The sequence below is a fragment of the Lepus europaeus genome, chromosome 21 (genome assembly GCF_033115175.1).
Source record: "Lepus europaeus isolate LE1 chromosome 21, mLepTim1.pri, whole genome shotgun sequence".
Taxonomy (NCBI): Eukaryota; Metazoa; Chordata; class Mammalia; order Lagomorpha; family Leporidae; genus Lepus; species Lepus europaeus.
In genome coordinates this window covers 28,702,788-28,728,902 of record NC_084847.1, presented here as the reverse complement: position 1 = coordinate 28,728,902, position 26,115 = coordinate 28,702,788, and the positions used below count along the sequence as shown (strand labels likewise).

The 26,115-nt window shown below is 40.2% G+C and overlaps 1 protein-coding gene across 2 annotated transcripts in view; it reads right to left on the bottom strand.

Moving 5' to 3' along the window:
* Positions 1 to 26,115, bottom strand: part of TPST1 (tyrosylprotein sulfotransferase 1) — a 144,543-nt gene that overhangs the window by 30,136 nt on the left and 88,292 nt on the right. For both annotated transcript variants that reach the window (XM_062180393.1, XM_062180392.1), the window contains exon 3: positions 23,488 to 23,686. In XM_062180393.1, coding sequence (XP_062036377.1) covers positions 23,488 to 23,686 — 199 coding nt within the window. The remainder of the gene's footprint in view (positions 1 to 23,487; positions 23,687 to 26,115) is intronic.

Below are 26,115 nucleotides of genomic sequence, written 5' to 3'. Positions count from 1 at the left end.
AGTGCAGATCCGGCAGTTGCGGCCAATTTGGGAGTGAACCATCGGATGGAAGACCCCTCCCCCCCTCCCCCGGCGCCTCTCTTCTGTGTAACTCTGACTTTCAAATAAATAAATAAATAATCTTTTTAAAAAAATAGTGAACGACTAAAAACTTCTCACTCAACAGAAACAAAAGTATGCTTGCTTTTATACTACTATCTATCTAACCTTGTACCAGAAGTTTTAGCCAGAGCACACAGGCAAGAAAAATAAATAAAATTCATCCATATTAGAAAGTTTCCAGAAATAGAATTGCAGTACACAAAATAAACTCAAATAGCTATAGCCAACTGATACTTGACAAGGATGTCAAATCCATTGTAGGTGGTTCAGAATAGTCTTTTCAATAAATGGTGCCAAGACAACCGGATGATGATAAATGAAAGAATGAAGCTGGATCCCTGCCTCACATTTCATATACAGAAATTAACTCAAAATGGATCAAAGATCTAAATATAACTTAAAAACCATAAAACTATTAAAAATACACGATTAATTCTTCATTCCTTCAGATGCGTCATTCTATTCTTAGAGATTTAACAATAAAAACACAATCAACAAAAGAAAAAAAGAACTTGGACTTCATAAAAATTAAAACTTTTGTGCATCAAAACACAACATCAACAGAGTGAAAAGGCAACCTATAGAATGTAAAAAAATTTGCATCATGTATCTGATACTGGTTTAACATTAAGAACACAAAAATTGGGTGGGCACTTAGCACAGTGGTTGAGACGCCACTTGGGATGCAGAATCTCATATTGGAGTGCATGGGTAACAGTCCCACCTCTGATCCAGCTTCCTGCCATAAGGCACACCCTGTGAGGTGGCAGGTGATGGATGAAATACTTGGGTCCCTGCCACCATATGGGAGATCCAAACTGAGTTTCTGTCTCCTGGCTTTGGCCTGGCCCAGCCCTGGCTGTTGTGGGCATTTGGGAAGTGAAGGGAAACTGTCTTTTTTTCTGACTTTCAAATAAAATAAAATAATTGAAAAGAAAAAGGAGATCTAGTTGTTTTTTCAAATGCTGAAATCTCAACAAAAGATTACATGATGAGGCCAGCACTGCTACCCCATATGGGTGCCAGTTCATATCCTTGCTCTTCCACTTCCTATCTAGCTCCTTGCTTATAATGCTGGGAAAGCAGCAGAAGCTGGCCCAAGTAAATGGGCCCCTGAACTCATGTGGGAAACCTAGATGAAGCTCCTGGCTCCTTGCTTTGGCCTGGCTGTTATGGGCATATGAGGAATAAACCAGCGGATGGAATATTCTCTCTCTCTCTCTCTGGCTCTCCCTCTAACTCTTTCAAATAAATAAATAAATAAATCTTTATATGTACAGGCAAAACCAAACCTATGATGGCAGAATTCAGGATGAGGTTCTTTGGAAAGGAGAGAAGACAGAACTCTTTAGAAGGGCAGGAAGTTAGCTTCTAGGGTAATGTTCACATGTCTCTGGAAATAAAAAGCATTTTCCTGGTTTACAAATGGTAGAGAAATAGAAAGGAACTGACAATAGTCTGTGTAGTCTTTATTCAGTCACAAACCATGACCAATGGACTTTTATTATGAGATGACTTCTATTCCCCTTTACCTCTCAAGTCAATAATTAGGGGAATATGTCACTTGTGGAAATTCAAAATATATTTGGTGAAAAGTATGGATGCTTATTTAAGATTTCAAGCTCCCAAACTGGATACCTGAACAGAAATAACATTGAACTACTATCAAATTCAGCTCCTTTGACATCAAAAAAAGAAATCAGGGGTGGGCACTGTGGCTCAGTGGGCTAAGCTTTGTCTTGGGACACCTGCATTCCATATCAGAGTTCCTGGGATTGAGTTTGGCCTCTGCTTCCAATCCAGCTTCTAATTAATGTGTCTGGAAGACAGTAAACTGATGGCCCAAGCACTCGGATTGAGTTCCTGCCTCCTGACTTCGTCCTGGTCTAGCCCCAGCTGCTGCGGGCATTTGAGGAATGAACAAGCAGATGGAAAATACCTTCTTCCCACCCCATCATTCTGCCTTTCAAATAAGTAAATAAGTCTTTTTTGAAAAGGTATCAGAAAATTTGGGAATGCGTCTATGTCTCTGAGAGAGCAAACACAATTAACTGATAAAGAGCATCCAGGAGTTGCTCAGCTGCTGAAACACCTCAGATTAATTTGTGATATTTTAGAAGTTGACATAAAATACATATGTTGTATATATGGAGTAGGTGTTTGGCATAGTGATTAAGGTACTGCTTGGAAGGTCCACATGCCATATTGGAGTACCTGGGCTTGAGTCCCAGTTTCATTCCCAAGTCTAGCTTCCTGTACATCCTGGGAAGCAGTGGTTATGCCTCAAGTAGTTGGGTCCTTGTCACCCACATGGGAGGCCTGGATTGAGTTCCTGGCTTCCAGCTTGGCCTGATCTGGCCCCAGCTGTTGTAGGCATTTGGAGAGCTAATCAGTAGATGGAAGATTTCTTTCTTTCTTTTTTTTTTTTTTTATAGACCCTCCAAAGGAAGGGTTTTTTTTTGTTTGTTTGTTTTTTGTTTTTTTTTTTTTTTTGACAGGTAGAGTGGACAGTGAGAGAGAGACAGAGAGAAAGGTTTTCCTTTTTGCCATTGGTTCACCCTCCAATGGCCGCCGCGGTAGGCGCGCTGCGGCCGGCGCACCGCGCTGATCCGATGGCAGGAGCCAGGGGCTTCTCCTGGTCTCCCATGGGGTGCAGGGCCCAGGCACTTGGGCCATCCTCCACTGCACTCCCTGGCCACAGCAGAGAGCTGGCTTGGAAGAGGGGCAACCGGGACAGGATCGGTGCCCCGACCGGGACTAGAACCTGGTGTGCCGGCGCCGCAAGGCGGAGGATTAGCCTAGTGAGCCGCGGCGCCGGCCTTCTTTCTGTCTATTTCAAATAAAACAATAAATAAAAATTTTTAAAAGATAGTACTAAAGTCTCATGTAAAATCCTTATACTTATTAGAAAAAAAAACAGGTAAGATAAGATTAACTAAAATTGCTATCATACACTATCTACAGAAGAAACGATTAAAAAATAAAGACTTAGAAAGGTTGAAACTTATAAAATAGAAAATATATACTATGGAAATTATAGTCAAAAAGAAAGTTGAGGTAGCTACATTAGTATCAAACAAATACAACAGGACTCCCAGTTAAATTTGAATGTTAGATAAATAAAAATTTTTGCTAAATTTGGGACATATCTATATTAAAAATATTATTTATGTGAAACTCAAATTAACTAAGCATAATGTATTTTATCTGTCAATCCTACTTTAAGACAAAAAGCATTTGTAGTAATAAAGAGAGTCCTTAAATTACAATAAAATGTTCAATTTGCTAAGAAATGGTAATGATTCTAAACTATTAAGCTCTCAAAATAGCCTTAAAATAAAGCAAAATTTGACAAGTCCAGGGAGAAATAAGACAAATCCATCCATAAAATGAAAAATTTCAACACAGTTCTCTCAATTATTCACATACAAAGGAAACAAAACATCAGCATACTAGTAAGAACTACATAATTTTGAAGCTTGTTTTTAGGCTGCAAATAAAGCCCAGCACCCAATAATTAATGAATACACATTCTTAATAACATTCATATATCTATATGATCTATATGATCATATATATATACATCTATATATATATATCTGTATGTATATATGATTCACACTTAGACCATTAAAGAAGCTTCAGGGATTGGCGCTGTAGCATAGCAGTTTTTTTTAAGATTTATTTATTTATTTATTTGAAAGGCAGAGTTAGAGAGAGGCAGAAGCAGAGAGAGACAGACAGACAGACAGAGACAGAGAGACAGAGAAAGTCTTCCATCTGCTGGTTCACTCCCCAAATGGCTGTAACAGCCAAAGCTGGGCCAATCCAAAGCCAGGAGCCAAGAGCTTCTTCCAAGTCTCCCACACAGGTACAGGGGCCCAAGGACTTGGGCCATCACTACTGCTTTCCCAGGTCATAGCAGAGAGCTGGATTGGAAGTGGAGCAGCCAGGACTTGATCTGGCACCCATATGGGATGCCAGCACTGCAGGCAGCAGATTTACTTGCTACATCACAGTGCAGGCCCCAGCATAGCAGATTAAGTTGCCACTTGTGACACCGGCATCCCATATGGGTGCTGGTTAGGGTGTAGGTTGCTTAACTTCCAATTCAGTTCCCTAATACACCTGGAAAAGCATCAGAAGATAGTCCAAGAGCCAAGCCCCTGTCATCCATGTGGGAGGCCCAGATGAAACTCATGACTCCTGGCTTCGGCCTGGTCCAGCCCTGGCCTCTGAGACCATCTGGGGAGTAAACCAATGGATGGAAGATCTCTCTCTCTCTCTCTCTCTCTCTCTCTCTCTCTCTCTCTCTCTCCTTCTCCCTCTCCCTCTATGTAACTCTGCCTTTCAAATAAATCAGTCTTAAAAAATAAAGATGCTTTAACATTTTAAAGAATTACTATCAATTAAGTGACCTTTTCTGAGTATATTATAAAGCTAGAAATGAATAATAAAAATATAGTATAGAAAACTTATAGATGTATTCTAAATAATTTATAGACAAAACTAAATCCAACTGGGGCGAGCACTGTGGCGCAGCAGGTTAAAGCCCTGGCCTGAGGCGTCGGCATCCTGTGTGGGTGCTGGTTCTGGTCCTGGCTGCTCCTCTTCTGATCTGGCTCTCTGCTGTGGCCTGGGAAAGTGGTAAAGGATGGCCCAAGTCCTTGGGCCCCTGCACCCGCATGAGAGACCTGGAAGAAGCTCCTGGCTCTTGATTGGCGCAGTTCCAGCCGTTGCGGCCATCTGGGGAGTGAGCCAACAGATGGAAGACCTCTCTCTCTCTCTCTCTCTGTCTCTACCTCTCTCTGTAACTCTTTCAAATAAATAAAATAAAACTTTAAAAAAACTAAATCCAACTGTATATTTAAAATATTTAAATTTAAAAAATAATTGTTATTTTAAATACTGTGCAATAAAATTAGATTTTTAAAAAATTCTTATTCTTGCCTGGCTGAACTTTTGAATCACTTTATTTATTTATTTATAAAGGTTCATTTTTATTTTGAAAGAGTTACAGAGAGGGAGAGACATAAAGAAAGAGGGCCCTTCTGACAGCTGGTTCACTATCCAGATGACTGTAACAGCCAGCACTGAGCAGGCCAAGGAGCCAGGAGCTTTGTCTGGGTCTTCCTTGGTTGTGGCAGGGGCCCAAACACTTGGGCCATCTTCTGCTGCTGTTCCCAGGCCATTAGCAGGGAGCTTAATTGGAAGTGGAGCAGCTTGGACATGAAACAGTGCCCATGAAGGATGCTGTCATTGCAGGTGGTGGCTGTATGCACCAAGCCACAATGCCAAACCCCAAACTTGAGAATAATTCTGCCAATGTTTCTCATCACTACAACCTGTCCCCAAATTCCATTAGGTGTATGAACTGAGTAGAACTGACAGATTCATGCAGCAAGAATCAAGATATTTATAGCATTCAATTAAGAACATGATTCTTCATTCATTCAAATTTGTGAGTTTATGTATGTAAAGCTTATTTTGTCCAGGAAAGATTGAGAGATCTTTTTTCTGGCTGGTGTGCTAGTTATAATACCACTTGCCCTCCACTCCTCCACACACAATCTCTGTGACCCCCAGGAGGTCGACCTCTATAGTTGTATCATCCAGGCTTCCTTGCTGTCTGTCTTGCAACTGGGCAATGGTGAGCACTAACAGGAGGTCACAGTAGTAAGAGGAAACAAATCAGTAGTCATGTGCTGCTTAATAATGAGGATGCATTCATAGAAGTTTATCATTAGGCAACTTCCTTGTTGTGAAAGTCAAAAAATTAGGGGAAGGCAGGCAGGCATTGCGTGCAATGGATCAAGCCACTGCTTGAGATGGCAGCATCCCACATCAGAGTGCCAGTTTGAGTCTCGGCTACTCTGCTTCTGATCCAGCTCTCTGCCAATGCATCCTGGGAGGTAACAGATGATGGCACCAGTGCTTGAGCCCCTGCCACCCATGTGGGAGACCCAGGTGAAGTTTCAGGCTCCTGGCTTTGGCCTGGCCCAGTCCTGGCTGTTGTAGGCATTTAGGCAGTAAACAGGATAGAAGATATCTCTCTCTCCTCCCTCCCACTCTCTCCTTCTCTCTCTCTCTCTCTCCCTCCCTCAAGTAGATGAAAATAAATAAACATTAAAAATAAAACACTTAGAACAAGGTTGGAAACTTGTGACAAGGAAACATGGAAAAATGTCAATTATCTTTTCCCAAATAGGATAAAGTATGACAATATTTGTACCCTGTGTAAATGATCACCAAAGGACAATCTCAGCAGAGGAGGCTCTCAATAATTAAGTGGACAAAATATTTCATTTTTTTATCAGCCATTGCCTCCTTTGCCAACCAATCCATCCTTTGCTCAAAAGGCCAAGGGATAGAGAGTAGTGCAGACAAAGGCCATGCATGTACTAAATGACATAGGCTTCTTCCTGCCAATGCTGATCTGGTGACAGTCATCACTAAGTGTCCAACCTGCCCACAGCAGAGACCAACACTGATTCCCTGATATGGCACTGTTCCCCAGGTGGACCAGTCAGCCATCTGGTAGCAGGATGATTCCATAAACCATTTGATCATGAAAGGGGCAGTGTTTTATTCCCAGAGGTTTGTCTACCCTACCCGCATTTCTGTCAAAACCAGCCTTCTTTTCAGTCTTAATCATCATGAAGACATTCCAAATAGCACTGCTTCTAACAAAGTACCTCATTTTAAAGTGGATGGAGTTCACCCTATAAAGTTATTACTTCTTCTGACTACAACTATAAAGTCTGGACAAAATTTAAAAATTACCTCAGTATCTGAAAAGTAAACAAAAACAGACAGTGTGTGGAAAAAGTCAAAGGTTGAAGGAGTGACCTCACAGGGTAGTTTTTCTGTTTATTTTCTTTTTCACAAGGTTTGGCCTTAAGAGTGAGGTAGCATTTGTCTCTGAACAGCATAGCTCAGGTGGCAAAAATATTGATAGAAACTCTCTTTCTGGTTAGAGGAAAATCTTGGGAGAAAAAAGCAGGTGAGGGGTAACCTCAGATTCTATGTATGAACCTACACAAATTTCAGTTTAATCTCTTAATCACATGCACAGGACAAATCCAAAACAGCTTACCAAAGGCTTGGCTTTGATAACTGATTTAAAATTTAAATGATTTCTTGCAAAAGGTGAAAGAGAATTTATAATCCAGCCTAAGTGGGTTGACTGCTGGCTAAAATAATACAAAAACGAAAACACATTCACCAGATTATAAAGGAACCCAGTGTCCACACAGGATAATATTCACAATGTTGGGGGTGGAGAAGGGAGGGTGAGAATTTCTGGAGGAACAGATACTCCCACAAGTCCAGGACCACAACCTAATAATCATATGATCACATACATACCATCACCTTGGTTGTATTCAGTTAGAAGCAAGTCACTAGCCCTGCCCACAGTCAAGGGAAAAGTGCTCATATAAGGTATGAACACAGGAGGGATCTTAGAGCTATCACAATTAGAAATTGTAGAAAAATCAATTCTATAAACATTAAAAGGAATTGAAAGAGACTCTTTAACTTTAAGCCAAGAAATTTGACAAATTAAAGAAATAGACACATTTTAGAAAAAAGTACAATTTATCAAAATTGACATAAGAAGAAAATCTACATAAGAAGAAAATAGCCATATATTCATTAAACAGATGAAATGCATTATCAAAATTCTTCCTCAAAATAAGCTTCTCAGCAATGACAGCTCTTAACTCCCAAAAGAAAAGTGCTTCCTCTGGAAAGACATAGTGTTATTTCAATTGAACGGAAAGCTGACACTCGGAACTTCTGGCTCCTCTGGTCACTTAACAAAGAGGTAAGAAAGATAATTATTGCATTGGCCGGGATGATTAATTCTGATATCAAAAGAAATCTGGAGGCCAGCTCTGTGGTATAGTGGGTAAAGCCGCCACCTGTAGTGCCGGCATCCCATATGGGCGCCAGTTCAAGACCCAGCTGCTCCTCTTCCCGAAGCTCTCTACTTTAGCCTGGGAAAGCTGCAGAGGATGGCCCAAGTCCTTGGGCCCCTGCACCCAAGTGGGAGGCCCAGAAGAAGCTCTGGACTCTTGGCTTTGGATCGGCCCAGCTCCGGCCATTGCGGCCATTTGGGGAGTGAACCAGAGGATGGAAGATCTCTCTCTCTCTGTCTCTAACTCTGCCTTCCTGTAACTCTACCTTTCAAATAATTAAATAAATTTTTTTTTTAAAAAAAAAAGAGTGAGAAATCTGAATTTAAAATATGCAATGGGAAAAGGATAAAACTTCCTAGAACCCGGGAGATTCTCCATTATACTTGAGAACTATGAAAAGTTAAAATGCTACAGCAAAATGATATGGAAATGATCATTACTGATACATACGCTTTAAGAGAAAGCTTTAAAGGCCAGCACTAGGGCACAGCAGGTTAAGCTGCTGCTTGTGTGCTGGCATCCCATATCAGAGTGCCAGCTGCAGTCCTAGCTGCTCAACTTCTGATCCAACTTCCTGCTAATGTGCCTGGGAAAGCAACAGAAGATGGCCAAAACTTGGGCCCCTGTCACTCATAAAGGAGACACAGATGGAGTTCCTCACTCCTGGCTTCAGCCTGGCCCAGTCCTGGTTGTTTTGGCCATTTAGGGAGTGAACCAGCAAACGGAAGATCTCTTCCTCTCTCTCTGCCTTTCAAATAAAATAAGTAAATAAATCACTTGAAAAAAAAAAAAGGTTTGGGTCACCCCGCTCAAGAAAGAAACAAGACCATCTGAGGTGATTACTGAAGTCTTGCAAAAGAAACAAGAAATGGCTAAAGAAAGAAATACAATCCACAATCACATGACAAGTGAAGAAATGAGGACTGTACCAGTTTTGCAGATAATCTTCTTTTCTTCGATATGAATATTTGGAATATATCAACCAATTCTTTTTTCCTACTTTCCATTATCATGCTAATATAACATGCACTTGTGCTAATAATGTCTAACTCTATATCAGTATCTAAACTTCAGGCTAGCAAGAAGGAATCTGAATTAGCTAGCAGGATAAGTTAACATCACCCAGAAATGGATAAAGTACTTTATGAAACAGTTTCTCCTCTTGAGAGTGATTGTTAGCATGCTTTCAGTATTTTAAGGGATACTTATATTATATCCAGCAGAAACATAATGTTATAACCTTTATTTGATGTTACATAGGGTTAAAATTGGTATGTGTAAATGCCAGGTTGGCAAAGAATGGACTCTGCTTGAGGGATGGGTGTTCTGGAGCCTGCAGTACCAGCATCCCATACAGGCGCCAGCTGGAGTCCCGGCTGCTTCACTTCCAATCCTGCTCCCTGCTAATGACTGGGAAAGCAGTGAAGAATGGCCCAAGTTCTTGGGTCCCTAATCCACATGGGATACTGAGAAGATGATCCTGGTTCCTGGCTTCAGTCTGGCCCAGCCCTGGTTGTTGTGACTTGTGATACTTACCGATTTGTGAATGTTGAACCACCCTTGCATTTCTGGAATAAATCTCGCTTGCTCATGATGTATGATATATTTAATGTGTTTTTGGATTTGATTTGCTAGTATTTTGTTGAGAATCTTTGCATCTATGTTCATTAAGAATACAGGCTGCAGTTTTCTTTTTGTGTCGTGTCATTGGTTTTGGTATCAAAGTAACCCTGGCCTCCTAAGAGTATGGCAGAATTCCATCCTGTTCAATATTTTGAACAGTTTTGGAGCCACTTTGTTTTTGAATATTTTGTAGAATTAAGAGTTAAGCCATCAGCTCCTGGACTTTTCCTTGATGGAAGATTTTTGATTACTGCTTCAATCTCATTGCTTGTTAGGAGTCTGTTTACATTGTCTATATCTTCTTGATTTAATCTTGGTAGGTTATGAATCCAGGAATTTATCCATTTCTTTGAGTTTTCCAGTTTATCAGCACATAGTTCTTCCTGGTAGTTTCTTATGGTCCTTTGTATTTCAATGGTGTCAGTTGTAATGTCCTCCTTTTTTATCTCGAATTTTATTTATTTATTTTCCCTTTTAGTCTGGCTAGAGATTATTTATTTTGTCTTCTCAAAAAACCAACTTTTTGTTTTGTTGATCTTTTGTATAGATTTTTTAGTTTCAATTTAATTTATTTCTGCTCTGATCCTTATTGTTTCTCACCTCCTGCTGATTCTGGGTTTGGTTTGTTCTTGTCCTTGTTTTTCTAAGTCTTCAAAATAAGATCTTTAGTTTGAGATATCTTTTTCTAGTGTAAGTACTCAATGCTATAAATTTCCTTCCTTCTTAGCTGTATTCCACAAGTTTTGATATGTTTTCATTTTTTAACTATTTCACTTAAGTTTTTGATTTTCTTTTAATTTCTTCAATGACCCACTGATCATTCAGTAGCATTTTTTTAATTCCCAAGTATTTATGAATGCTCTATTGTTCTCCATGTTGCTGATTTCTAGCTTTATTCCTTTATGGTCTAAGAAGATGCATGGTATGATTTTAATTATTTTAAGTTTGCTGATACTTGATCTGTGGCCTAATATGTGGTCTGTCCTTGAAAATGTTCTATGTGCTGATGAGAAGAATGTGCATTCTAGCTATTGGGTGAAATGACCTATAAATGTCTGTTAGGGTCATTTGCTCAATACTGTCTCAATTCTGATGAATCGTTATGATTTTTTTGTCTAGATGATCTGTCCATTGATGAGAATGAGGTGTTGAAGACACTACTACTATTGCATTAGAGTTATCCCTATTGGTTTAATAGTATTTTCTGTATATATCATGGTGGCCTTGTGTTGGGTGCTTATATATCTATGATTGTAATGTCTTCTTGCTGAATTTGATCTTTTATCAAAATATAATGTCCTTTTTTCTCTTCTTACAGTTTTTTATTTAAAGTCTGTTTTATCTGATATGAAGATAGCTACACCTGTTCACTTTTGGTTTCCATATGCCTGGTCTATCTTTTCCAAACCCTTCAGTTTCAGTCTGTTTGTATCTTTGTTTGTGAAGTGAGTTTCTTGTAGGCAGTCTGTAGTGGGGGTTGAGGTTTTCTATCCATTCAGCCTGCCCAAATCTTTTGCTTGGTGAATTTAATCCATTTACATTCAAGGTTAGTACTGATAGATAAAAACTAAGACCTGTCATTTTTTTTTAATGGGGCTGCTTCTGGTGTTAGCCCTCAGAAGCTAAAGTAAATCCCCCGTGTTCATGTAGGCATGTGTGAGTGTAACTCTGGGGATAATATTTCCACAGTTTCAGGACCAGGGGATCTGTTCTTTGCCCTAAACATTGCCTTGACTCTAACTGTGATGCTTTCTTCTTCTTCTTTTTTTTTTTTTTAAAAAAGATTTATTTATTTGAAAGGCAAAGTTACAGACAAGCAGACACAGAGAGAGAGAGAGAGGGAGAGAGGTCTTCCATCTGCTGGTTCACTCCCCAAATGGTCACAAAGTCCAGAGCTGCACCAATCCGAAGCCAGGAGTCAACAGTTTCTTCTGGGTCTCCCAAGCAGGTACAGGGGCCCAACGACTTGGGCCATCCTCTACTGCTTTCCCAGGCCACAGCAGAGAGCTGGATTGGAAGTTGAACAGCCAGGACTCAAACCAGCATCCATATGAGATGTTGGCACTGCAGGCGGCAGATAAAGCCACCTTACCACAGCACCGGCCTCATGACTGTGATGCTGGTAGGAGAACAGAGGTGCGCTGTGCGGGTTTTTGCTGAGTACGGTGCTCCATGGGCATAGGGGAGGAGAAGATAGCAAGGCAGCTTAATGCTCCAAGCCTAGCAGTTGCTTGGACCCCAGTCAGCTCTCCAGGCTGAAATAAAAGTCAGTAGGTGACTATGGAATTCCCTCTTAGCTAAAACTGCAAGTGGTAGGGTGCACAGCAATTTCTTCCTTGGTGTGGTAAGACGGCAGCTCACAGCCAGCAGCTGGCTGTGCCACATGGCTGGCTGCAGCGGTGTCTCTATCTTCTTTCTTATTGCCCACAGAGTCTTCATTGCTGTTGCTGCTGTTTTTGTTTCACTTCTTCCCTGAAGTTTTCCATCAGACCCCTGGAAACATAGTCTTTCCTTGTTCTTTTCACATCCTAGCTCAGCTATATCTCATTCAACCATCTTGGATTCACCCTGCACATCATTAATTTTTATTTATTTGTTTGACAGATAGAGTTAGACAGAGAGAGAGAGAGAGAGACAGAGAGAAAGGTCTTCCTTCCCTTGGTTCACCCCCCAAATGGCTGCCACGGCTGGCACACTGTGCCGATCCGAAGCCAGGAGCTAGGTGCTTCCTCCTGGTCTCCCACGCGGGTGCAGGTGCCCAATCACTTGGGCCATCCTCCACTGCCTTCCTGGGCCACAGCAGAGAGCTGGCCTGGAAGAGGAGCAACTGGGACTAGAACCTGGCGCCCATATGGGATGCTGGCACCGCAAGTGGAGGATTAACCAAGTAAGCCATGGTGCTGGCCCCCCACATCATTAAAACTATCTTGTTTTGTTTAAAGTATCACATAGCTATATTTTTTTTTTGCATCAAAAAGTCAGTATTTTATTAAATGAAGACTATGTCATCACTTCAAAACACAATAACAATATAATTTTTTTTTAAAAAAAGAGACTGTAAATAGAGATGTAAAAAGTAAGTAAAACTGGTAAAATTTTTAATACCACGCCCCCCTCCCCAACACACACATAGTAAACATCCTCAGATGAAGGCATCCATGGCAAGTAGAAAAATCCTTAGTTTTTAAAAAGTAGCACAATATATACCAATATTTATACTATAGTATGTTCAATGTAAAGAGTAAAGGTATACTTCTACAAGGTGTAGTAGAAGCAAACTGTGGCACACAAGGGATGTCATTTGAGCTGAGATGTAAACATCAAATTTTTAAGATGAAGAGGAGGAGAAGCAGGGTAATCAAGGCAGAAGGAACAAGAAAGATCAAAAGTATGGAGGCATAAAGATGTTATGGGTATGAAAGATGCAGTATGGTTAGAATAATAAAGTGAGATGAGGTTGAATTAGAAGGCTGAAAGCAAAACAGGAGTTCCATTCTTGTTAGAATGTAAAACGTCTCAAAAGGCCATTGCTGTCATAAAAAATATATATATATTAGATAAACTAAACTGCATATTCTTTTTAGAGTGAAAACAAGTCTAAATGGCCCAAATTTCCCATCCAAAGAAGGATGAGTTCTTTTTTTTTTAAACATTTATTTATTTATTTGAAAGTCAGAGTTTCACAGAGAGAGGAGAGGCAGAGAGAGAGAGAGAGAGAGAGAGAGAGATCGATCTTCCATCTGACGGTTCACTCCCCAATTGGCTGCAACAGTCGGAGCTGCACCAATCAGAAGCCAGGAGCTTCTTCCGGGTCTCCCACGCAGGTGCAGGGGCCCAAGGACTTGGGCCATCTTCTATTGCTTTCTCAGGCCATAGCAGAGAGCTGGATCAGAAGTGGAGCAGCCGGGACTAGAACCGGTGCTTATATGGGATGCCGGCGCTTCAGGCCAGGGTGTTAACCCACTGTGCCACAACGCCGGCCCCAGAAGGATGAGTTCTTTACAGGTGGCCCTTGAATCAACTGCCCACTCTGAGAGCAGGTAAGCTAAACTGAATGAATGAATGAATGAATGTCTACCACAGGTGAAAAGATTTTGCTGAGATAAAAAGAAACAAGCATGGACTGGTACGATAGACCAGAATCTGGCGGAGCCTCAAGAGTAAAAATTAATCTCGGCCTGACAACAGTACGCCAAGGTTATTTTGCTGAGTAAGTGGTGCGGCAGAGATTTCCCAATCCCATGCAGCATGGTAGTAACAGTCCCTGCTGCAGCTGCAATTCAGAGGTACAATAAATTCACTAAAGCTTCAATTCAACTCCATTCTAGCTGAAATCTTGATAAGCAAACCAACCCCTTATCTATAGCACACAGGAAGATGGGAATGGGTTAAAGGTCAAATCTCCACAATCTCATTTGAACCTAGAGGTAAACTGAAATGAAAGCTGCTGCTCAGCCCCAGGTCAGCTCACTGAGATTTGAAAGATCACCCTAGCTACCAAAGAAAGAATATGCCTTCTCTGGGAAAAATAAAACAAAAACTATTATCTGGTCATTTGCTACTCTTCTTTTATGCTAAAGGTTCAGTATGCAATCAAAACTTTTAAGACATGGAGTAAATACATAATTAATAGTCATCAGAGACCCATGGATGCAGACTTTGAAATAATTATTATGCATGTTAACAAATTTAGAAGAGATTAACAAAGTAGGTGAAGACATTCCAATAGCGAAATGGAAATTGCAGAGCTGAAAAATAAAGTATTTGAAATGAAGTCACTGGACAAGCTTAGCAGACTAGACACAGAAGAAGAAAGGATCAATGAATGAAAAGATGGGTTAATTAAAAACTAATCAAAGCTAAGGATTATATTGGAGATGGCAAAGAAAGTATTAGTGAATTTGGTACATTATAGTCAAACTGTTCAATACCAAAGATAAAGAGAAAAATCTAATGGCAAAGAAAGGGGAAAAGAACTATTACATTCATAAGAATGTAAATTGACTTCTGATCAAAAAATGGAATCCTATAAAATAACATTTTACATGTAGAAAGTGAACATCAAAATAACAAACCTGTCATTCAAGAACTCTGTCAAACAAAATATTTTCAAATAATGAAGAAGAAATGAAGATATCTTGAGGTTTAAAAAAAGATTTATTTGAAAGGCAGAGTTACAGAGAAAGAGAGAAGGAGAGACAGAGATTTTCCATTCATTGGTTCAACGGCCAAGGCTGGGCTAGGCAGAAGCCAGGAGCCTGAACTCCATTCAGGTTTCCCATGTGAGTGTAGGGGCCTAAGAATTTGGGCCATGACCCGCTGCTTTCACAGGCACATAAACAGGGAGCTAGATCAGAAGTGGAGCAGCTAAGAATCAAACCATCATCCATATGGGATGCTGGTGTTGCAGACAGCAGCTTAATCTGCTGTGCCACAAGGCTGGCCCCTACAGAAAACTTTTGCATCCTTGTCCTAGAGCAACCACAATAAACAAAACAAAAATAGACAAACCAAAGTAGCGTAGCTAAAAAAGAGGAGATAATAGCCACTGGGAGATAAAAGTGTGATGCTAAAATAAACCATGTTAATCCAAAACATTGTAGGGAATGAGAAACAAATGAACAAAAACAAATGACTAGATAGTAAGAAGGATGGGAATAATATACCATGTGTATATGGTACACATGGAAACATTGTTATGGCTATATTCTATCAGAGAACACAGACTTCCAGAAAGTAACATCAGAAATGTTATAATGATAAGAATTAATTCTTCAGGAAGATTTAAGTATGCATCTAACAAGAGATTCAAAATACATGAAGCAGGTGTAGACGTTTGGCTCAGAGGTAAAGACACTGCTGAATACATCTGCATTCCATATCAGAGTCCCTAATTTTGAGTCTTAGCGCTGTTTCCTGACTCCAGCTTCCCGCTAATGCAAACTTGCACGGCAGCAGTGATGGCTCACTTTTCTTGGTTCCTGCCACCTATCTGGAAGACCCAGATTGAGTTCCTGGCTCCTGGCTTTGGCCTGGCCCAGCTCAGCTGTTGTAGGCATTTGTGGAATGAACTAGCAGATAGACACTCTCTCATACTGTTTGTCTATCTGTTTCTGTATCTCTTTCCTCCTCCTTCCAAATGAAAAAATATATATTTTTTATAGTCACCTTTTTTTTTTATTAAAGATTTATTTATTTATTTGAAAGTCAGAGTTATACAGAGAGAGGAGAGGCAGAGAGAAAGAGAGGTCTTCCAACCACTGGTTCACTCCCCAATTGGCTGCAATGGCCAAAGCCACACCTATGGGAAGTCAAGAGCCAGGAGCCTTCTCTGGATCTCCCATGCGGGTGCAGGGGCCCAAGGACTCGGGCCATCTTCTACTGCTTTCCCAGGTCATAGCAGAGAGCTGGATCGGAAGTGGAGCAGCCAGGACTCAAACTGGCACCCATATGGGATGCCAGCACTGCAGGTGGCCGCTTTACCCACTATGCCACAGCATTGGCCATTATAGTCACCTTTTAAAAACAAACAAAATAGGAGCCAGCATTGTGACATAGCGGGTAAAGCCACTGCCTGTGATGCCAATATCCCATATTGTGCCTGTTAGAGTCCTGGCTACTCCACTTCCAATCCAGCTGCCTGCTAAAGGCCTAAGAAAAGCAGTAGAAGATGGTCCAAATGCTTGAGTCCCTGCCACCCATGTGGGATACCCAGAAGAAGATCCTGCCTCAGATCTTTGGCCTGGCCTAGCCTTGGCCATTGCAGCCATCTAGGGAATGAACCAATAGATGGAAGATCTCTCACTCTTTCTCTCCCCTGACTTTCAAACAAATAAAAAAAAAAATCTTAAAAAAAAAAGGTGTAGCAAAACTAATAGAAATGAAGGAAAATAAACATTTATGCAAACTTGTCCAAAAGTGATCAAGCTAGAACAACAAATATTGAACAATATTATGAAACAACTTGCCGCAAATGATATTTACTAAACTCTAGAACAACTGCAAAACACATTTTTCAAGGGAACATGTGACAGTATACTGGCCATAAAGCAATTTTCAATTTATTTCAAAGGGATGAAACCATAGTGAGTATTCTCTAACCATCATGGAATTAAATTAGAAGTCAACAACAAAAAGATAACTAGAAAATCTCCAAATATTTGTAAGTAAACATTATTCTGAAAGTCTGGACTTTAACCTGGACTTCACTGTAGTAACAGTGAAGCTATTCAAGAATTTTGATGTGTGATCTGCAAAACAAAGTAATCCTAACTGGATAGGAATGCTGTGTATGGAGATAGGAAAAAAAGGGTGGAGTGGGATGGGGTGGGGAGTAGTTTCTGCTGGGTACAAGAAGCAGACAACACAAGTGTACATTCCAGGCTCTAATGCAAGTATATCAATTCCCAACTGCTGCAGCTTCTTACTGCTTGGTTCACAAGTGTCATCTAACCCCATCTCCCAGCTCACTTCACCTTCAAGTCCCTTATCGTCTGCTACTGTGGTTTCTGCCCTCTGATAACTGCTTTTCCAATGACACTTTCTTTTCTTATATTCTGTCTGCTCAGGTTTTCAACTAGATATTCCATTCATACTTGGATTTGCCTTTCAGCTTACTCTTTAAATTGAGCAAGTGGGTTTCTGAACTACTTTTTGACTTAATCTATGTGCCTTTAAGGACTCCGTTTATCATATCTGCTCTCTGGCACATGGAAACAGCAAATTCAGATGAGCAAAGTCTCTTCTCCATTCCCGATCTGGATTCCTGCTCAGTTTAGTGAACAATTCCATCCAGCTTTTGACTACCGGGGAAAATGTCTGGATAGGAAGTTCGATTTTGGACACTGAATCTGAGGTTCTTGAGAGCATACAGATGGAGATTTTCAGAAGTCAGTTGGAAGAAAGGGCTCTAGAGCACAGGAAAGAGACTGCTGGGAAATACGTATTTATGAGTGGACAAGGAGACCTTAAAACAGGAGTCCTTAATCAGATGGGCTTCAGGAGCATTTACAAATCTACCAAAATTGTGAGTAAAATTCTAGACTTGTATGTATGTATATTTCTCAGGTAAGGATCTGGTTTCATCAAAGTTCCTAAGTCTAAAAAGTTTAAGCATCATTGTGTGTGTGTGACATGGAGGGGATCGGGGGTAGCAGGAGATTGTGGAAATGGCTGGGGATGTAACCTGGAGGACACTATTTACTAAAATGTGCTATAATTTTGAAGCTAGAGACTATGGTCTCTAATCATCTCCAATTTACTAAGTGAGTCACAGCAGCAATGAAGCACATGATTTTCTATTCAAAGTTGCAGCAAAAATGTGATGACTCAGACATCATTATTTCTAGACTACCCGGAATTGTATGCAAAACAGCATTTTTAGTCCTAAGGAAGTAGCTTCTATATTCCCAATCAAAATGTATTTTTTCCACCTACTCCTCTCCTATAAATAAGAGAATAATTTCCCCAGCCACTTTCCTTCCCTGGAGTCCATCTTCTATCACAAATAAAAATTAAATAACTCTTTCCAAGCCCTGCTTTACAAAACCCCATGATCATCAACGCCAGAGTAGCATTTTAGTTATTAGAAGCAAAAAAGCTTTAAAAATACAGAAGATTTGGTTTGCAAGGCGGTCTATGAAACCCACTTCATAAAACAAGAATGTCAGCTTGTATGCAGTGTCCCACAGGGCTCAAAAATGCAATTACAGTTCATACTTCATCTTTTCTTAAAAAATTATTCCTCACTTTAGAGATAGGTAGAGACAGAAAAAAAAATTTTCTTTTTTCAGTGCCCATTTTGAGCCACAAGTGTGTATGAAACAAATTGTTTAGTCACACGGAGTCAAACCACAGCATTCTTCCCAACCTACCATTCAAGCAAACCAAGACAATTTAGCCAAGCCAAGTTACACGTATGAGAACTATAATGTCTACAGCCTGGGAAACCTCAGTATGTGATTTATACATGTATCTTGGTTTATAAAAAAAACCCTTTCAGTGTTGTGCAAAAGAGAAAGCTGTGAATTACCAACCATAAGGAGATTATCAAGGACTATGAAAGCAGGATGCTAGACTGAGGTATGCTTTTAGTAGAATACAGATCACAAAAATCTAAATTTTTAAAAATTTTCTACTTTAAAGGCAAAGCAACTGAGAGCAAAAGAGACAAGAGACATCTTTCATCCATTTGTTTACTCTCAAATACCCACAACAGCCAAGATGGGGTAGGTTGAATCCAGGAGCCTGTAATTCCATCAGGGTCTCCAACATAGGGAGCAGGGGCCTAAACATTTGGGATACATCTGCTGCCTTCCAGGATGTATTAGTAAGAAGCTGGACTGGAAGTAAAGGAGCCAGGACTCAAACTGGCACTCCAATATGGGATATGAGCTGCGGTTTAACCTGCTATATCATAACACCCACCCCCACAAAAGTTTAATACATATAAATATAAAAATATTATATATTCTCCCTGATTTGTGACAACTAACTGAGCACATAAAGGGAAACCTGTAGAAGTGAAATTGACACTATGAAAAGCAATGACTTGATCATCCCTTGTCTTGACTGTTGAGGAACAGTTTGTTTATTTATTTATTTTACTATTTTTTCTACTTAATACCATTGGTTGAACTATTTACTTAACACAGAATTACTCATAGGTGTTTAAATCCAATTGAAAATTGATTCCAGTAAAAAATGAGTGAGAATAAGAAAGGGAGGAGAGGTACAGTTCAGCACACAGTCCCTTGGACTTACCTCTAAGAGTAAAGGTAAAAACTTGCCATGGGACTCCAAATCCCATTAAGCTGGGTGATACTAATGCCATCTTACATGCTAGAGTGATCATATTAAGTGTGTAACTGATCATATAGATAGGAATAAGTGTCAAAGGGATCACATAAATAAGACCAAGTGTCTGCTAATAACAACAGATAGAATTAAAAGGGAGAGAATGATCAAAATCAAACATGAGAAGCAGGCCACACAGCAGACTCATAGAATGATAAACACCCTAAACAGCACTCCGACATCAGAATCAGCCCTAAAGGCATTCAGATCTCACTAAAAAGCCCATGAGAGCATTTCAGGCATTGAAAGCCAAGACACTGTAGCAAAAAATGACCTACATGAAGGATCTCTGTGAGATCCCAGTGGAAAGAAGGGGCCATCAAAGAAGGAGGTACCTTTTTCTGAAGGGAGAAGAGAACTTCCACATTGCTTATGGGCATGTCTAAATACTGACAGTTTGTGGACTCAAAAGGTTTCCATAGCCTTGGCAGCTCATGTCAAGAGCCTCGGGTGTTTACTGACGTCATAAATAAGAGTGTCAATTGCTAAATCAACAACAGGAGTTACTGTGCACTTGCTCCCCATGTAGGACCTCTGTCCTTACTGAGTTGTACTATGAGAATTAATGGTAAAATTTGTCTTCAAACAGTACTTTATACTTTGTGTGTCTGTGTGGGTGCAAACTGTTGAAATCTTCACTTAATATCGAGTTGATCTTCTGTATATAAAGATAATTAAAAATGAATCTTAATGATGAATGGGATGGGAGAGGGAGTAGGAGGTGGGATGGGAGTTAAGGTGAGAGGGTGGGTGTGGGGGGAAGAACCTCTATATTCTTAAAGCTGTACCTATGAAACTTGTATTTATTAAATAAAAGCTTTTCTAAAAAACAACCAACTTAGGAGATAGCTCATAAAAGAATATGTACATATAGCTAATAATTTGGAAATGTTTAATTATATTAAAAAAACCTATCAATGAGCAAAAATTTAAAATAAAATCACCTCCATTATGCTGGTAGCTCTAACTTAAAAAAATATTAACATATATCAAGCACCTTGAAAAATCTCAGACAGCATGATGTAATTTAATTCCACTTTTATTAGTCTTTTTAAAAACACCCTTAAATATAGTACATGCAAAGGTCTTTTCTGCAGCACAATCTGTCAAAGAGAAAACTATAAATAAAAGAAAAATGGAAAAATTAATTATAGAACATTTACCAGGGAAATATATCTTGTTTGTTCATTTGTGCATTCATTTACTAGTGTTTCAGAAAGAGCTTAAGGTGGCTTCTATGATAATGTTACATAACCATGAAAAATTATGTTTAAAAAGCTGCACATAATAGAAATGTGCCCATGAATATTAAGAGGAAGCTACTTTGATACAAAATCATTTATGTATAAAGGTAAGATCATAAGCCACATAATTTTACATTTGTTTATTAAAATACACAGGAGGAAGAGAAATACATAAAAATACTAAGAATGGTATATGTCTAGGGCTAGCATTGCAGCGTAAAGCTGCTGCCTGCAATGTGGCATCCCATCTGGGTGCTGGTTCGTGTCCCATCTGCTTCACTTCTGATCCAGCTCCCTGCTAATGGCCTGAGAAAGCAGGGGAAGATGGCTCAATGTCTTGCACATCTGCACCCAGATGGAAGACTCAGATGAAATTCCTGGCTCCTGGCATCAGCCTAGCCTAGCCCTGGACATGCATATATCTGGTGAATGAACCAGCAGATGGAAGACTTCTCTCTCTGTAACTCTGACTTTCAAATAAATAAAAGAATGGAATGTGTCTGGATGTTAACATTAACAGGTGATAATTTTTATTCTTTTTCATTTTATAAGTTTTATAGAATGAGCTTATACTTAATAAGCTCATTAATAAAAATGTTGGCATATGAAAAACATATTACTTAAAATTTTTTTTAAAAATCTGCTTTTATATATAATGGTTTACGGGGCTGGTGCTGTGGCGTAGCTGGTAAAGCTGCTGTCTGCAGTACTGGCTGCAATGGCTGGAAGCTGTGCTGATCTGAAGCCAGAGTCAGGAGCTTCTTCTGGGTCTCCCCAATGGGTTCAAGGGCCCAAGGACTTGGGCCATCTTCTTCTGCTTTCCCAGGCCATAGCAGAGATCGGAAGTGGAGCAGCTGGGACTCGAACCGGTGCCCATATGGGATGCTGGCACTGTAGGCGGAGGCTTTACCTGCTACGCCACAGTGCCAGTCTGAAATAAATTTTTAAAAATATGTGTGTGTGTATTAATGATTTACAAGAAGACAGTTCTTCCTGTATAATCATTAGTGATAAACTGAAAAGTTTTAATTGTTCAGAGAAAGAAATCTCCATGGAAATTAATCTTACAGGTATTAATGGAAACAAACATGCTATATATTACAAAGTTGTGAGGGAGAGAAGGACACTGACATAAAAAGGAATACCAGAGAAAGACAAGAAATTTCAATTTTTTTTCTTTTTTTGACAGGCAGAGTGGATAGTGAGAGAGAGAGACAGAGAGAAAGGTCTTCGTTTTTTGCCGTTGGTTCACCCTCCAACGGCCGCCGCAGCCGGCACATTGTGCTGATCCGAAGCCAGGAGCCAGGTGCTTCTCCTGGTCTCCCGTGCGGGTGCAGGGCCCAAGGACTTGGGCCATCCTCCACTGCACTCCCGGGCCATAGCAGAGAGCTGGCCTGGAAGAAGAGCAACGGGATAGAATCCGGCACCCCAACCGGGACTAGAACCCGGTGTGCCGGCGCCGCAAGGCGGAGGTTTAGCCTGTTGAGCCACGGCGCCGGCCAGAAATTTCAATTTTATAATCAAATATTCTACCCATGAACACACGTTAACATGGTTGTCATGTTTTAATTGCAGTTTCAAAAAAGAATATATATAGAGAGATGGAAACAGACAAACTGTGGGAAGAAGGTAACAGGGGATTATAGTTCAATGGGTATGGAGTTTCAATTTGGGAAGATAAAAAAAGTTCTGGAGATGGGATAGTGATGACACAATGTGAATGTACTTAATGCCAATAAATTATACACTTAAAAACTCTTAAATTGGGAACCTGCGTTGTGATGCAGTAGGTTAAGCTGCTACCTGTGATACTAACATCCCATATGAAAGCTGGTTTGAGTCCTAGTTGCTCTACTTCTGATCCAGTTTCTTCCTACTGTGCCTGGGAGGGCAGAGGAAGATGGTCCCTGCCACTCGTGTGGGAGACCAGGATGGAGTTCCAGGCACTTGGCTTTGGCTTGTCCTGGTTCCAGGCCTGGCAGCCATTTGGAAAGTAAGCCATGTAGATGGAAGATCTCCTTCTCTCCTTTATCTTTCCCTTTCTTGTCACTCTGCCAGTTAAGTAAATAAATCTTTTTTAAAAAAGAAGACCTATCAAAATGGTAAGCTTATGTTACTTATCTATTATAAGAAAAAATGAATGCATAAAGTATGACTTCATGAAACAGACTCAACTGGTATATATTCAAATTAGCTCTTTCAGTTTTCAGAATAAATAATAGATTCTAAAGATGTGAGCTTAACTTTTTAAAATAAAAGCTGTAATTTTACTTTAATGCTAACTTTAAATCAGAGGGATAAGGTACTGTACCTATTTAATAATTCTTCTAATGTAGCCAATGTTTTGCCTTAGTATGTCAAAAAATTATACCTAATCTAAACAAACGCTTAAAAGCAATCATTTGATTTAAAAAAAAGAAACTAGAAATAAGGTCACTAATAATTTTGGTACTTATGCAAATCTGCTTTAATCCATTATGAAAAATAAATCTTCCCAACAGTGAGTACCATCCCTAGAAATTGGAAAAAGTGATTAAGGAATTGTCCCAACAGTACTTACAAAGAACCAGAGTAATCTTTAAAATGCAGTGGAAGACTTCTGAAAATAAAGCATTCTACAAAATCAAGTTTTTCTAATTTAAAATAATTTTCTGATAATAAAAAAGCAAGAAAAATTACTATTCAGAATTCAAGTTCCTTATCTAGTTTTCTTAGTCACTTAAAAAAAAAATCTCACTTACCCTTCTAGTGTTTTCCAGGATTTTTGGATCAGGCTTTCCATAGTTAGGTGGATTGGCATATGGGTCATACCCAAGTTTGGCAAGCATGGGTGCAATCACTGCCATGTCCTGCAGAACATCTGGAGGAATCTTCCCAACCCATTTGGATAGGGCTCCCACATTGACTGGCTTGATGACTTGGTCTGTAGATCTCTCCACTCTGAAAACAACATAATGTGAATAAATATGGATCTAAAAGTTTTAAAAATATATTTAAAGAGCACTGTAAATTGTATTTGATAACTTTAAAAATTATAATTGACTGGATAATAAAGCAAATGAAAAAAGAGAGCACCAATCAGGTTTAAAACCATTTATTAGACTTTTTAAAAAACAATTTTTAAAGATTTGTTTTATTTATTTAAAAAGGATGGAAGGACATCTTCCATTCACTGGTTCTCTCTCTAAATGATCATAACAGTTGGGATGAGGCCAAGCCAAAGCCAGCTCCATCTGTTCTCTACATGGATGCAGTGGCCCAATGACTTGGGACATCCTCTGCTGCCTTCCCATGTGCACCAGCAGGAAGCTGGGTTGAAAGTAGAGCAGTTGGAGAGAGCAGCAAGATGGCGGAACAGGAAGGGAGCACGCTGATAGTCCGGGAAGAGACAGTTTAAAGTGGAGATACTGCAGGTTCAAGGAAGAGTAGGGGAAGAAACAGCAGAGGAAACTCTTCCGGAACTAGTGATTCACAGTGGACCTGCGTGGAAAGCGTGAGAGCCCAAGTTCAGGACACCAGCGGCAGACTCAACACACCAGCCCTGGAACGTGAGGTGAGCCGAACCTCAACAGCCTGAGACACCAGCGGGAAAGCGGAAAGAGGAGACTAGAGGGAACGAGGCTTGAAGCTCCATGGGGAAAAGTTCACCAGGCTAACTAGAAGAGAGAGAGAGAGAGAAAAAAAAAAAGTGACCAATACAGACACGAGTTTCTCTCTCTCCGCTCACCTCTCAAAGGCGAGCAAGACAAAGAGCAGGAGCCATTTTGGACATATGTCATAAGCAGGGAGACCTCAGGTCTGCACTAGCCCTGAGCCTAGCAGAAAAACCTGACTCTGGGCGGGTGAAATAACAGGAGATTAGGATCTAACTTGGCAACCCAGTGGGAGACTGCAGGAGAATTTGAGCCCACACTGAGGGCAGCACAGATTCCCTGTGTGGTCCTTGGGAAAGAGCTTCCAATCTCTGGCTCCTGTGGGTATATCATTCGCCTGCTAACTACCTCCAATTCTGTTTAGCTGTGTGGAATTACTTCCCTTTTGAATCAAAAAAAAAAAAAAAAAAAGAATGAAAGAAAGAGAGATTTACCACGCCTAACCTGGGAGTGTCACCTTTGGCACACCCTCAACCAAACAGAGCTCTCAGGCCACACTCATCTCAAGCCTCTAAGGTTCCATCGAAAGCAGACAGTCCACTTAATATAGAGCCATAGTATAACAAGAAAAAACACCACAGTGAAGAAACCAAATATCTCCAATAAGCCAAACAAGTTGAAGGACTTCAGGTCAGAGCCACAGATCTTATTGGCTCTAAGCTGAAAAGCCCTTCACTCAGCCTAACTTCCAAAGTGACCACTGCAACTGAAGGGACGGCCAAGCAGGGTCAGCAACATTGCAGGCAGAACTGTAAATTTCTTGTTAGAGATGCCACCTGCCTTTACCTGGCCAGCTCTCCTCCCAGGCCAGCCAAGTAATGAAAGTCAACAGAGTGCCTTCCCCTAGGAGGTTCACACCTCCCTTAGGATGTACCCCATGTGAAGAGATAGATAGGTCTGGGCCTCTTAACTTACAAGGCCTAAAGCCCAACAGATTATTATCAAGCCCCTTCTGTCAGGTTCTATTTGCCTCTCAATCAGAAAACTTAATTGTAGCTTAGACAGCACCTTTCTTAGCTCCTCTAATAATGACTCTGTCCTTTGTTCTAGACCCTGTCTAGCGCACTTGGGCCTCATTCCTTCATAATCATAAACTCTACCACCAATGGCTCTACTCCCAACCTGTGTGTACTGATGGTCCTCTTCCCCACTTAATGCTGTATAATTGTTCAGACCTGGTTAATGCCACTCTTAGGATCATTGGTTACTATCCTCACCCTGTCTTTTATGACCTTGTCTAAATATGATCAGAGTCGGCGAACTTGGAAGGCTTCCACAGCCTTGGCAACTCATGACGAGAGTCTAGGGTGGTTACTGGCGCCATAAACTAGAGTGTCAGTTTGTTGGGTCAACAACAGGAGTCACTGTGCACTTGCTCCTCATGTAGGATCTCTGTCCTTAATGTGCTGTACCTTGTGATTTAATGCTATAACTAGTACTCAAACAGTATGTTTCACTTTGTGTTTCTATGTGGGTGCAAACTGTTGAAATCTTTACTTAATATATACTAAATTGATCTTCTGTATATAAAGAGAATTGAAAATGAATCTTAATATGAATGGAAGGGGAGAGGGAGCACGAGAGGGGAGGGTTGCAGGTGGGAGGGAAATTATGGGAGGGTGAAGCCATTGTAATCCATAAGCTGTACATTGGAAATTTATATTCATTAAATAAAAGTTAAAAAAAAATAGAGCAGTTGGGACTCGAACTAGTGCC